At 32.4% G+C, this 15,661-nt stretch overlaps 1 protein-coding gene across 1 annotated transcript; it reads left to right on the top strand.

Moving 5' to 3' along the window:
- The first annotated feature begins 2,642 nt into the window (after positions 1 to 2,642).
- LOC132735894 (cilia- and flagella-associated protein 91-like) lies at positions 2,643 to 14,714 on the top strand. The gene is made up of 13 exons (XM_060722921.1): positions 2,643 to 2,820; positions 4,624 to 4,700; positions 4,972 to 5,458; positions 6,514 to 6,691; positions 7,049 to 7,144; positions 7,659 to 7,720; positions 8,919 to 9,241; positions 9,604 to 9,792; positions 10,352 to 10,498; positions 11,333 to 11,554; positions 11,892 to 12,040; positions 13,795 to 13,886; positions 14,479 to 14,714. Exons 1-13 carry the CDS (start codon positions 2,751 to 2,753, stop codon positions 14,622 to 14,624), a joined length of 2,238 nt encoding a protein of 745 aa, XP_060578904.1. The 5' UTR covers positions 2,643 to 2,750; the 3' UTR covers positions 14,625 to 14,714.
- Positions 14,715 to 15,661: the final 947 nt, after the last annotated feature.

The following is a 15,661-nucleotide window of genomic DNA, read 5'->3' as shown; positions in this document are numbered from 1 at the left end:
TCGTGAAAGGTGAGACTGACAAGGAAAATGTACTCTAGTCATTGAAAGAAAACAAGTCAAAGGATAAAATAGTTAAAAACACCGGGAGCGAGACTAAGAAAGAAGAAATTCTACAAGCCCTAAAATGTTTAAATCTCACATACATGTATCTAATATTTATTTTTATCAAAAGATGAATCCTACACAATATAGATTCTACCTTTACTATACTGTATAATATAAAATAGTATACCTGTCTCCTATCACGGATTTATAAATCCGTGCTCCTATGTTTGGTAAGATGTACAAAATCGTATAATCTTTATAATTGCTTTTAATATATATGAATATTTTTATGTTTATTGAAGGCCTTGTTGAAAATTAGATTTTATATTACATATGTATATGCTATCTTTGATGTATTGTTTAAATAAGATACCTTCATTGTTAACACTTAGTGCCGAGTGGCAGCCGTAAAAGGTTGCCCCGTACTTCACTTCAGAGTCGTTATATTTTTTCTGGTCCTTTGGGATCATTGATTCAGCACTTAAATTAAGTGTTGAAAATTGAGTATCGCTCTAGCAGGTGCTAGGGGCGTGATGGATATGTTGCACTTTTTCATTAACCCTCATGTACACACGGATTTATGTTACATACATGTTTTATGTAATATAAATCCGTGATGTACATAATCAAACCGAGTCTACAAGTTTCATATAATTTTGTTGTGATAAATGCTTCTGATGGATCGCCCTTTTTCCAGATTGTTTTATTATCATTACAACTATAATGAAAATCTATAAATGATACGGCCTCAATCTAGACCACAACGATATTCGAAATCCGGGTTTTAGTATTGTCATTAAAACTAAGGGACAAGCTGTTAAACTTAACCCGCAATTTCGTGAAAATAATATCACAATGCACATGCTTTTTACATAAAGTTATTAAATACAAATATAACAACACATTTGTTTACTTGATTTTTACGAATCAAAATAAAACTGATTTACACAACATGAAATTAACTGCTAATAATAACAGCTCCTTCCATAGGCAAAAATAAAAAGCGTTCCATAATAGACGACGCCGCTCACCGGCGTCGCCAATAAGGAACATACAGTAAGGCTAAGAATTATTTGTTTATTGAACCGCCAAACATTAATTGCGATGGTCATTGTGAAATGTATTTTGCCAATAAAATTTTGAGTCTTGTATACTTCACCCTACTACTGTCCGCTAGAACGGGCCCAAGTCGGACATGGTGGCAATGTTGCCATGGAGTTCATCCATAGCGTCACTATGTATAATGCTATGAACATTATTGTAAGGGACTGTGAATATTTATCAAATAATTACTTTTAGGACCTTGTAATGGATATATCAGTTTAAAACAAATAATGTTTTATCACAATATGAACATCAAACTAGCATAATTTATTGACAAATGAGGTAATACTTTTCAGTCAATGCTTAAAACTTACCGGCCAGGATTCCTGAACTTTACCTGTCAGGATTCCTGAACTTGACTCAGCCATTCATATTTGCTGATTTTATTTGTTTAGATAATTTTCTGGTAAAGGAAGGAATTAAGACCATGATAAAGGACATTCTGAGGCTCTAGGACTATATAAGACACTTTAAGGAGGTTTATACTTCAGGAAATGATTCATTTACTTACTTTGTTTATCCTGGCATCAAAATGGCCGACAAGAGTTGTCTACCTTGATTCAAAACTTTAAATGCTTATATTTTCATAAACATATACAAATACTTACCATTTTACATGTAAGAACAATGAATGTAATCTTTATTTACCTAAGACATAAGTTACTTTCCAAATAGTTAGCTGGAATTGCTGTATTTCATAATAATCTTGATGACCAGTATGACCTCTAAGTTTGTCAGGAGGGAAAATTCAAATTCCTGGCACTTGGAATCTTTTTATATCAATAGTTCATTTTTCTAAGCTATAACCATGATTGTTTTTGGTCCAGACATTAAGTGCATCAAGTTAAGCATATTATTCAAGTGTTTACTGCATATTTTGTTATTTGTTAACTTTGTTAGTTTACATTTTCTAAATTATTCCTGTCAATATGGCTGCCATTTTAAGAAATCCCTGTCTTTCCTGTCAGACTGCCAGGCCAAATGGAATGTTATGATTGGTCAATTGTGACAGTCCTGGCCATTTAAGAGTCTATATAAGTAGCCATGACAGGCTGTGTTCAGTTTGCATTTTGGCTTTAAATCCTGACAGTCGCGAAAACTAGTGACAAGAGCATTTTGTGGAACTTCTAACTGTTAAATATAGCAAAAGTAGTGCTTTTCAGGGTTGAATAAAGAAATTGTGGAATTAAACTTGTTATCAATAAAAGTTGTTATTTGAACAGTTTTTGACTTAGCTTACAATATTTTTCTATTATCCATTAGCTTTCCAGTTATTATAATAGTTTTTCGCGAAATAATTCTCCTTTCGTGAATTATGATATGTTTATACTTCCGCTTTTACGGAGTGACTATTTTTTTGCAATTATTCTGAAAAGAACTTAATTTTCTGTGAACTCTATTACGATAAATCATATTGAATTATTTTATGTACTTTGTTCGACTTAGACCTTAATTTGTGTAAAACTGACTTAAGAGGTTCTCGTGTCTCCTTGACAACATATCAACGTCGGCCATATTGGATTTAACAAAATGGAGTTGTTTTGACATTCTTACAAATACATAGTGTTTTTTCCCCAGTTTGAGCGCAATATAATTTGACAATGGCCACGCAAACACAAACATTGCGGAAGGCACCCGTTCAGATGTCAAGAACGCATGATTATCTTTACGGTTAGTTATTAATACAGCACAAATATGAAAATGTGCATTTTTGTTCAAGTTTGTAATAAACTAGAGAAATATTCTTTGAAGTGATAAAACTCATTTAGTTTTCCCTCATGTTCGATGAACATCAAGTCATTTTTTTCAAATATACTGTGTTATTCACCCTCCCCTATATCCGTGAATAATACCTTTTTTCCTGTAAGACGAATTGATCAGTGGAACAAATGGGATGAAGAAAAATTAAACCTGTGTGATAGTAGGCAAAGACTACGAACTAGGAAGTCGGTTAAGAAAATTTCTTTCATTTTTTATTTTACATCTTTCGTTTTAAAAGTATCATTCGGTATTTTGTGCACCGCTTCCATTTTCAATTGAAACACTTCCGTGATTATTGTTACCTCGATCATTGTTAAACCAAAAAGTTGAGATTGGTCTATTATGGGAATTTGGCCATTTATCATAGTGCTACATTGAAAATTGCGACGGCAACAAGAATGATATTGAAATTTTTGTTGATATATAAAGAATTCCATATATGTTTTTTATTGTTTTTTTTATTAGTATGAAATTAGGCAAAGCCTATGAACGGAGAAGTCCTTAAACAATTCCTTTCAGTTTTCGGTTTTAAAGGTGTCATTTGGTATTTTATGCACTGCTTCCATTTTCACTCTGAACATTCAACGATTATTATTAATCCGAAAAATTGAGATTTTTTTCTGTTATCGGAATACACCGCCTATTAGCATTGAATTACTAGAACTGACACTGAAATTTTCATTGATAGGTATAGAATTCTATATATTTTTAATTGTTTTTTATTTGATTTTTTTTTTAAATATACACGTGTAGTCTATAGCCGGGCAAGCCAAAGCCAGGGCCCGTGAAGTGGGCCCGGACTTTGACTTCCCTGTATAATTTATAAAATCAAAAAAATATATAGATTCTACACCTGTCAGTGACAATTTCGGTGTCTTTTCTAGTTGGGTGCTGCTATTTTTAATGCAACTCTATGATATTTGGCATGGTATTCGGATAAGAGAACAATTGCAACTTATTGGCTTAAGAAAAATCTTTCCGATTGAAAACAGAAGCAGTGCATGGAACACGGAATCACGAAGAACGTAAAAAAAAATGCTGTTCTTGCAATGTTATGAAAGTAGGCAAAACCCACAGAATGGAGATTTAGGTTTCACAACCTGGAAATCAATGGATTGAATAGGAAAATTTTGAGTTTTAAACCCATTTCAATGAGAAACATAGAATATAATGTTTCACACAATAAACACTTGATCAAGTCTGAATCATTTAGATATTTGCATGTGTAGAGATATACTAAGATGGCATAGTTCCTGTCTAACATTTCAGACAATTTTAACATCAACATAAAATTATACACATTAGATTTCTACATTTATATATGTCTATTAAATGCCTATTTCTAAAAAAAATTCTATGAACATAAAGAATGCCTGCTTTGCTTGTAACGTAAGAAAGTACAATAATTAACATGTAAGAGTATATGGTGTGACTTAGTGTCTACTATTTTTTCAAAATAGCACCCATGAATGGCAAATGTCACAGCAAATATTTTTGACTGTATTATGAAAGATTGCCAGAATTGGCTTTTTAATGCCCATGTGCAATTAGAAGGAAACTATGTCCAGGTTTTAATTTGATTGTAAGCAATAAGTTAGGGTACTTGTGAATATTGTGGCTGTGGGTAGAGGTACAACAATTTTACTTGTCCCATCTCTTATTCTGTATTTAATTACATCATCACAACTAATTTTTATCTCAATATATTTTTAGATAATCTTCATGTTCTTGCCAGTGAACGAGACCATGCCAGAGCCACATTTAAAGCCCATACAAGTACAGACAGGGTTGTAAGTATAAAAAAATTATGCAATTTGACCTTGAAAGTAAAAAATAAAGTGAAAGTTTTATTGCTTGTTGCTTTTAAGCAAATTGAAGACTATATAAATGGGCTGAAGATCTGCCTTAAAGGGCTAAAGAGTTCTAATGCGGTAGGAACAATATAAATCTGTAAGGATTAAAATTTTTAGTGTTGATAAATTTATAAAGCTATGCATATATTTCAAGCTATATTGAACATTAGGAGCAAATGATTGTGAACTTTCATTATTTTGCTTGCAGAAAAGGGTACCGGTCTACAAAACTATGTTCAGTGAACTGCGACATCATCCACGATTTCAAATGCGTCTTGATGTAACTGATCCAGTCCCAAAGTTTATTTCACGTCAATGGAGAGGATATGCTGATCAGCACAGAGAACAGGTTCTTCGTTACACAACTTTCAATTATGATCCCAGTGTACAAGTTCCATCTAAGGAATATTCCACTGCAAATGTTCGTGGAAATGACAGATATAAGTTTTTCAGGAGGCCCATCATTCCATTCCTTCAACAAGTGCCTCCAGAAGTTTTATTGGCTACCACAAGACATGATCCTTTAGCTGGGCCCGAGATGGGTATGGAAAGGCCTCCAACCCCTTTGACACGAACGGTGGAAATCCAGACAGACTACAGGGATTCAGAGGCTCAGACTGACCCTTACACTCCAGAATATGTTGTTAGACCAGGATCTGCCCCAGAACTTCTTACTCTGGCTACACTTTCATATGGTAATTTTTTTTTATTCTCATCATGTAGGGATTGAGCATCTTTTAACCCATTACTTCATATACACGCCTTTTAACGCCTTTTTCACCCCCCCCCCCTTTTTGTTGTCTCAAATGATGAAAAAATGCCTTATTTAGGCCCCAAACACTTGTTTTTGTTTGAGAAATGTTGTTAAAAAAGTGACCCTTTTTTCGGCACGGCCCCCCAACCAAAAGATACATCAGGGGGTTGCCAGAAGGGGGATGTGCCCCCTTCTGTTTGGGGGGGGGGGTTTGAAGGGGGGCGGAGTCCCCCTCATCGCCAAGAAAATTTTGGACTTGTGAGAGGCTGTAAATGACCCCAGATTGATCATAAGGTAACGTGTAACCAACGCTGAAAAGCATTTGACTCTATCTCAATCCATTAAGAAGTTGCAGCACTTTGAAATCAATTTTGATGGAAAAAATCAACGCAAAATAGTGATTTTTGGCAATTTTGAGATGTCCCCTCGTTGCCATGGTAACAGAAAATTTAAGCCTGAGCATGTTGTTGCAAGGACAATGGTCCAGTCAACATTTGTGCCAAGTTTGATTAGTGTTGAAGCAGTTTTTATAGTATTATAGCAATTTGAACTTGTAACGGGAGACTTTTCAATGAAAACAGCCATTTTTCACAAAATGCTCATGAAGCAATGGGTTAAACATCAAACATTATGTTGCTTGAAATGTTTCAATTTTTTACATTTTGTCCAGAATATTTTGTATTAGTTCACTTATTTTCATCAGTAGGATATAATTTTGTACAATTTTTACAAATATCTATTATTTTGAAATTAAATCTGTCCAAACCCAGTGAGGAGCAGCTTAAGCTGTTTTTTCCTTGAGCAATATACATGTACTTTACACTCATCGCTCTGTACTAGTTGGTTCCAGAAATAGATTTTAGTGTTTTTATAAGCTTATAGATTCCTTCAAAATAAAACTAAAAGGAATTCTATATAAACTAATTAAATCCATAATATGAGTCACCAAATGAAAAAAAAATTCATGTAAAATCTAAAACTTCTCATGTACGTCAGGTCGAGGTTTGCCAGCTGGTTTGGCTGAGGTTGAGATGATTGAACGTGCACGAGCCAAACGTGCGTGGGAGGCAACATTACCACCATTAAACGATGTATCACAGCTTGAGAAGCGTAAGAAAATGATGGATGAAATGGAGAGGAAAGAATGGGCGCTAAGAGAATCCGAAATAGAAAAGTAATTTAGTTTGAGTATTCCCATGATTTCCTATTAAAAAATAATTGACAATCATAAAATCAAATGTCATGTTGTTCAAATTATTAGTTGTGCTTAAGAGGTTTTTTGAAATATGAATTCATAGAAGCTTTAATTTTACTTTTTTTTCAATATATACATATTCAAGTTATTTTTTTTATGATTTCATAAAGAATCATTTTGAGGGTTTGCTCTTTTTTTATTATGATCAATGCTTGCTAAAAACACAAACCTCAGAGTTTAAGTCATTGTTTATGCATAATGATGTATAATGATTTTTTGATATTCTCTGATCCTATGTTGATATACCTGTAATTTAATTTCTTATACTTTTACCAGATTACAAGAGGCAAGATTGGAAGTTCTAAAACAACTTTTAAAACAAAGAGAGGAAAATCATCAAGAATTAAACATCAAAAGATTGGACAAATTATGGTAAGATATGTCTTAATTCATGAAATACATAAAAGTATTGCATTTAAGATAAACTAGGATGAAATTTAAAAAATGATATATTTTGTCAAATGTTGAAACCAGTAGTTTATCTATGTTTCTGTAATATAAAATCTATATAATTAAAAAAATGAATGAAGAATATAAGAAACTGACATAAATTGGTATGGACCTTTCATAGATAGTTTTTATAGGAATAACTTTGGCATAATATTGAAAATAAAAAAATTGACCAAAAATGCTTTTCTGTAAACTGCTGTAAACTGTAAATAAAAAAGAAGAAAAAAAGGTGGTTTTCAATAAAACTTTTGATTATAGGTAGTGGAGGTGTGATCTTAAATTCCCACAGTCAGGGATTCAAAATATGATTGTAAAAAATTATGTAGGATTGTTTATTTAAAAAAGAATAAGTATCTTTAAACAGTACTTGTTCTTTGCTTAAAGTTTTTAACTAGAATATTCAGATGTTAAATTGTATTTTTTTTTTTTCATTCAGGTCAAAGAAACAGAGAGAAAAGGAGGGGAAGATAAAGAAGATCCGAAATGAACATATCAAAAGTAAGCTTTACCCCTTTTTAGCTCGACTTTTCTATGAAAAGGGGAGCTATCCTACTCGCCCCGGCGTCGGCGTTAGCGTTAGCGTCGGCGTTGGCGTCACACCTTGGTTAAGTTTTTCGTACCACCCCACTTTATTTCAGAAGTATTACAAGTATGGCTTTGAAACTTACCATACTTGTTCACCATCATAACCTCCATCTACAGACAAGAGTACATAACTCTGTCAAGGTTTTTGACAGAATTATGGCCCTTTTTTGACTTAGAAAGTGTATTGAGCTTGGTTAAGTTTTTTGTACCACCTCACTTTATTTCAAAACCATTGGAGGTATTGCTTTGAAACTGACCATACTTGTTTACCATCACGACCTTCATCAACAGACAAGAGGACATAACTCTGTCAAGGTTTTTGACAGAATTATGCCCCTTTTTGACTTAGAAAATACATTGAATATGGGTAAAATCCACTTATTGCCTTAACCCTTTGAGATATTGCTTTGAAACTTTTAATGCTATTTCACATCATTACCCCATCTGTACGCAAGAGAAGGTAACTCTGTCAAGGATTTGTTTTAAAAATTAAGGCCTTTTATCGACTTAGAATCTTGGTTAAGTTTTTAGTACCAGTCCACTTTTTGACTGAACTGTTTGAGATATTAATTTGAAAGTTGGAATACTTGTTTACCATCATGGTCCCAAAACATGGGCAGGAGAAGGTAATTCTGTTAAGGATTTTATTTGAATTATGGCCCTTTTTGACTTAGAAACTCAGTTAAGATTTTCATTCTTGTCCACTTGTTGACTTAACCATTTGAGATATTACTTTGGAAGTTGGAGTTCTTATGTGCCATCATGAGACCTATCTGTAAGCAAGAGAAGATAACTCTGTGAAAATGTTTCTTGATTTGTACTTAGAAATTCCTAGTTAAAGTCTTGTGTGCCCTAAACTGTCAAAGTTTTGTTTTATAGGCAAGCACTAAAAAAGTCGAGCGCGCTGTCCTTCTGACAGCTCTTGTTAGAATAGCTGTTAAAGGTTGGGAAAAAATTAAGTTAATTTGACAAAGAAATTTGCACATTTATTTTTACCCTTTTACTTTTTATATATTTAGAACAATTCTTTGTTCTCAATATAGAAGTATTAAAAAGATTTTGAGTTAAAAACTGTTTTAAATTATAATTCAATGACTGCATTAATTTTCAGCAATAAGAAAGCTCACTGAAAAGAGGAGAAAAGTTGAAGGAAAACTTGAACGTAGAGATGTCATCACCGACTTCTCTAATTTTGGCTCACAATCGTACGCCCCTCTCACCCGTGTTGGCATCTTCATTGACCGAGGCTCGGAGCAGTTTGTTGTAAAGAGCCGTCACTTAAACACCTACCAGGGCCTGATGGAACTGGAGGCTTCCTTACCAGATTTTGTCACACAGCCAAGAATTAAGGCTCCTAGACCTAAGACTGTCACCAAGACAGGTTTTGTGAAACGTAAATACAGACAAGAAGTTGAATTGATGGACATGCATAACGTTAGTATTTTAAGTAACTTTTAATGATCTTAAAATTGATCAGTATACTTTAACATGTACTCCTTTTGAAGTTTAAAGATTTTTCATTAGCATCATGCTATTCTTCATTTCTTTGAATTAAGTAAGAGACTCTTCTCTTTTTATATAGCATGATATTAAATTCATTCAGTATTGTCTACATAAATATATTTTAAATTTCTGTGTTTTTTGCTAAAAAAGATAGATAAAAATTTGATATGGTGTTAGCAATATTATAATTAGTTTATCGAAATACCAACTTCCTATAAATGATTAGCTTTGTTCAAAATATAAGAGCATGAATATTGAATCATGAAAATAATGATATGACATGATCTCTACAGACATTGAAGGAGGAGAAGTTGAAGGGACAAGAGGAGCCTAAGCCATTGAGATTCCTCCAGAAGATTGAGAAACCTATACCGCGACCACCAACACCGACTGTTGAAGTACCCTCTGAAGAGGAAGAAGAGAGAGAACTGGGCGTGATCTTCTTACAACAGGTGATACGTGGTCGAGCCATCCAAAATATGGTAGGTAGCATATTATAATACTGACAAATACATATATAATAAATATTCCTATGTTTTGAATACATTGAAAGAAACAAGAAACTAGATTTGATTTTAAAAGCTAATCTTACAGCATATTGTGATAATGAACCTCAATTATCGGCGCAGGAGAGTAATAAAGCCATTTGATAAAAACGATATTACACTAGTGTTATAAACACTTTCAGGTAACATTATTTGCATTTTGTACAAATTAGCTTAAAAGCACTGTAATGTTAGGGTTACACTATTGGTGCGTCATTGCAAAAAAATGACAATTTTAACTGTAAACCATTCTTATTTTGTCTATGTGATATCTCTCATAAAAATATGATTTTATTCAACTTGTTGAAAAAATTTAGTATCAAGATACATGTATCCTCTATTCATAAGGCAGTATTGCAGAAAATTCAATGTCATTTGCTCAGTGCAAATGGTCATGCCATTGTCAAACAATAATGTTTGAAAAAGAAAATCTGTAAATACCATGAATGATTAAAACTTTGATATATGTCTGCAATAATTGATGTCTTTATTTCAGATGTATGAAGGAAAGGAGAAGCGTATGGAGTTGATACGAGAGTTGAGAAGCACACATGCGTTACAGGAAGCCGAGCAGACAATGAAGAAACAAGAGAAACAGGCGACACTTGCTCTACAGAGACAGAGAAGACTTCATGAACATCAGGTAATATTGTTAGTTATATAGATTTTTTACAGGTTATATGGCCCTATATAAATGGTTGTTTGTAAATATTGTGAACAACTGTTTATATTTATAATGAATTTATAATACAGCAAACTTCTATTTATGAAAAGAAAAGTGTGATTTCATCATTGATTGACAGCAGCTGTGTATATAAAACTATATAAATGTCACCGTTATCCGATGCAAAGTGACGTTACAAACGTGCAGTATTATAAAATCCTGTTTATACTAGCTGCTATGATTACAGACCTATGCTTCCAATATAGAGCCAGTGGTGAGATCAAATTGCAGGTTTATGCATTATGACCATACTTATTATCTATTTATTATTATTCTAAATCTTATCTTTTTATATTTTTTTTCTGCTGGATGGTTCCTTTTAGCATTTTGATATTGAAAATGGTTTATTTAGCTTTCAAAAGGCAGTTTAAAATGCAGAGAAGAAAAAGTCTAACAAATTTAGCAGGGAGAAAAGTGACAATGATTCCTTAAACAGAATACAAGTTATTTTACATATATTGTTATTTGAATTTTATGCCATACCTTGTTATTGTTGGATACAAGCTTTTCACTGTCTTCAAGCAAGTAAGATAAGAGATTTTAAAGAAGACTTACAAAGAATGTGTAATATTGTTGTTGTTTTCATTGCATTGGACAACCACTTTCCAATTTTTGTTTATAAAATAGCAAATTGGCTATGGTCACATTCTTCTTGCCATTGTATGCTGATGTAAATTTCACAATATTTACAATAAGTATAATTATATATTCTGTTTTTGATGTTATTTATAATTTATTTTAATAATTTTTAAGGAATCTATGGTTGATGAAGCATTGGCGAAGGTTGAAGGTGAAAGCCTCGGTGACATGTTTGATTTCCTCAGCAAGGAGCTCATCAGACTTCAGGAGGAGCGCAGGATTCACGCCTTCTCTATGCTGGCTGAGAGACAGAGGAGAATCCGTGAGGCCGAGGAAAGTGGACGTAGACAGGTGGAAGAGAGGAGGCGTAGAGAAGAAGATGAAATATTTAAACAGGTACTATATGTATACAATCAATCAGTACAATTTTGGTACTGAATTGTCAGTTTACTTGCATATACTCAATTTTAGCTTTTCGAAGTAATGTTTTATTTGTGACCATTATACATTAACTTTGAACAATTTTTTTACATGACAGTTTGTTTAATGTGTTAAATTTACGGTATATGAAACGAAACATACATTTTGCTACTTTTCGTCTTACTAAGGCCATGTCTTTGCTTTTATCAAAGTGACATCAGGGGAAATAATTATATAAGTATTGATGTTAAGGTTCTTCTTGTTTTATTCATGGTTTATATGTATTTATAATTATTAGTTTTTCTGTTAACAGGTTGTCAATGTACATCAGAGTACTGTCGACAGCTATCTTGAGAATATTGTACTTGACTCAATAGACAACACTGCAGATGCCCAGGCTAGGTTCGAGGTCTCAGAACTGGCTACAAAGATCAATGATATTGCCTATGATATGGAAGACAAGTAAGTCTATATTTGTTTTATTCCTAGGTTTTTCTAAACTCACATGTCTGTGTGAAAGTACATGTGTTATGGTATTAAAATTGAAGTCAATTATTATAAGCTGTCAGAACTTATAAGTTGGTTTGCAAGTAATGCTACTAGAATCAAAGTGAATATGCCAAAAACATAACTTTTGATTGAACTAAGATTTGACACATATTCTTCTACAGTTAGTTAACAATATAAAATTTAAGAAAATAATGATTTAATGATGTCACATTGAAACAAAGTTTTACAGTGACTACAAACTAGGCTTCATCCTTAGTGTTAAATTTTAAGCAGGTTTCCCAACTCAGATTGAGTTATTTTAGGCAAATATTCTTTTCCAGCCTTGTTAGCTCGACTATTCGAAGAATATGAGAGCTATTGTAGTCGCCCCGGCGTCGGCGTCCGCGTCAGCGTCCGCGTCGGCGTCTGCGTTGGTTAAAGTTTTTTGTAAAATCAAATATCTCAATTATTACTTGAGATATTCAATTGAAACTTACAATACTTATTTATAGTAACAAGGTACAACAGATTGACAAGTTAGATAACTCTGCCTACAATATTGACAGAATGATGCCCCTTTTTAACTTAGAAATTTTGGTTCAAGTTTTTTGTAAAGTCAAATATCTCAATTATTGCTTGAGATATTCAATTGAAACTTACAATACTTATTTATTGTAACAAGGTACATCAGATTGACAAGTTGGATAACTCTGCCTACAATATTGACAGAATTATGCCTCTTTGGAACATAGAAATTTTGGTTAAAGTTTTTATGTAAAGTCAAATATCTCAATTATTGCTTTAGATATTCAATTGAAATTTAAAATACTTTTTTATAGTAACAATGTACATCAGTTTGCAAAATTGCATAACTCTGTGTGCAATATTTGCAGAATTATTTGCCCCTTTGAAAATTAGAAATTTTGGTTAAAGGTTAAAGGTCTTCAAAGATATTTACTTGAAACTTTACACATGCACTTAGGGTCATAATTGGAGGGTCATAATTGTATGTCACTGACCAAGTTCCATAACTCTATCTTGCATTAAGGCTGATTCATATCCCCTATTCTACTTAGTCTCTTGGTTAATGTTTACATGCAAGTTTTACATATCTCAATAACTATTAAAGATATTTATTTAAAACTTCACATATGCATTTAGGGTCATAATTGTAGGTCACTGACAAAGATCCATAATTCTATCTGGCATTTAGGCTGATTTTTCTCCCCTTTTTCAACTTAGAAATTCATGGTAAAGTTTTGCTTGTAAGCTGTTATCTCCATAACTACTGAAGGGTTTGTGCCTTTTTTGGGACAATTTATGCATTCATAATAATAAAGCAGTGATTTACTTGATAAAACATCTTAATAACAAGCCTTTGTACCTTTTCTGTCAAATATATGTATTCATAGGTAATTAGTATTATTATACTCAATAAAACAGCCTTGTCTCATTACTCTTAGAATAGTCAAGCCAATACTGTATAATTAGACTCTCTCTAAGGCCTACAACATGAATTTATAAAAAAAATTAGCCCTTTTGTGAACTTAAAAAATTTAACATTATCAAGGCTCTTTAACTATCAAGCACTTAGAATAGTCGAGCGTGCTGTCCTACCGACAGCTCTTGTCTTATATTTCCTTTCAGAAAGTATGAATCTAACTATAGTTTTGGAGCCAATTATATAATAACTTTGTTTAACCTTGACTTTCCATTTACTGTTGCAGGCGTACCCAACTCGAGTCAGAGGAGATTGTTGCTGATCTTGTACACTGTTTCCTGATACCAGAAGTTAAAAAATCTACAGTAAGAGAAAAAAGTATGTACCCCACTGCTTCTTTATTTTGTACAATTTATATACATCTATACTGACTGATAATTGTTGTTGATATTTAGCTAAACTATTGACAACCAAAGTACGATTATGGTTTTACTTTTAGGTATACTTCTGTCTTGAATTTTACAAGAGGTATATGACTTAATCATAGATAAAATGTGGAATTCCTACAGAAGTTGAACACTCAAAAAGACAAAACAGAAAATGTTGCAGGCTGGGTTTGATTTAGCCTGTAAGGACTGTATTTATACTAAAGTGACAGCTATTATCTATGACGACTAGCACTGGCTAAAGTAGTGTTCACCATTTGGACTTTAAAACATCTACAAATGTGTTATATTGTGCTGTTTACAGAACAGTTTCAATGTTACAGTCATGCCCATCCATGAAATGCAGTGTTTAGTCCCTAAACTTAATGAAACAAAATATCAATGTTAATAGCTATTAGCTGTCTTCAATACTTACAGGTGCTGTGAGTTTTGATGAAGGGTTCAATCGTTTCATGACATTTACTTATGCATTTTTATAACATAATCTTGAGCATGTTTTAATGCAAAACTTATTTTATTTTCAGTAAAACGTGACCAGAGGAAATTCTTGCTAGCTGCTCACAAGGAAATTCATAAAGACAGTGAGGAAGTGATAGCCATGCACCCACGAGCCCCAAAAACTGCCCCAACCTCAAGTACAACAGGCACCCCTGATTCTCCTAAGCAGTGATAATAATATATATTTAATAAAAGACAATTTAATCCCGAATTGTATAATAGACAAACCTTTTTTTCCTTGAAATAAAAATAGTAAAACATCTTTTTAATATTGTATTTCTTTTTCGAAAAGTATTATGTGTTAAGCATTGTGTTATTTAAAAATCATTAATCACAACTTTGCTTGCAAAAGATTTAAAAAAATCCAACAATATTGGACTATTGTAATTGAACAATTCATTTAGTATGTAACAAACTAATAAAAAGGTCTTGATGTTGGTATGCAAAGACTAGGCTTTAGTCTTTTGTTCCATTACATCATTGTATGTAATGTAAACTTTATGTTTCAGTATATACACATGGGTAGTTCTTAAAGATGTACACACAAAAAATGAAATAAAATTGTAAATGTTATGTTGAGATAAAGAGGCGTGTATTTGAGTGAATGTATGACATTTCGGAGGATTTAATGCAACACGTAGTAACTTGGAATTTTTAGCTGCTTGTCTGCAAATCCATGCAGGCTGATCGAACTTTATTTTGTTGGTTGTTTAATGCTAGCTTTCTATACTGAAGTACTCTACACTAACATTAGACTATCTCAAAATCAATATGTCATATGTAAAAATGTATTGGTTTAAGGGTTCTAGGAATAAGTTTATTGAAAAATAATGATGCTGTGTTAAATCCTCAAAATATACAAGAAAATATATGTTTATAAAAATGTGTTTCTTTTGTTTGTTATTTTATATGCATGTGAAATTGTCTTGAAATTATCTGTGATACTGTGTTATATATAATGTTTAGTTGATATTTATTATTTCTTTAATAAAGTTTACATATCTCTCTGTATGTACAATGTATATAAAAAGGTATTTTTGCAATTTTCCTTTTTTAAAGATAATTTTTGAAGTTTTCAATCAAATATGAACAGTTAGACTGAAAGACGTGTACATGTACAGTAATTATTAATTAGGGAAATGAAAAAGATAAATGAAAGAAATTACTCTTTTAGAATGCAGAAACCTTCTAACTACTGTACTCTTTTTC

The sequence above is a fragment of the Ruditapes philippinarum genome, unplaced genomic scaffold (genome assembly GCF_026571515.1).
Source record: "Ruditapes philippinarum isolate M1 unplaced genomic scaffold, ASM2657151v2 ctg413_1_1_1_1, whole genome shotgun sequence".
In the NCBI taxonomy this organism is placed as follows: Eukaryota; Metazoa; Mollusca; class Bivalvia; order Venerida; family Veneridae; genus Ruditapes; species Ruditapes philippinarum.
Note: the sequence above shows the minus strand (reverse complement) of the source record. Positions and strands in the feature narration are given on the sequence as shown.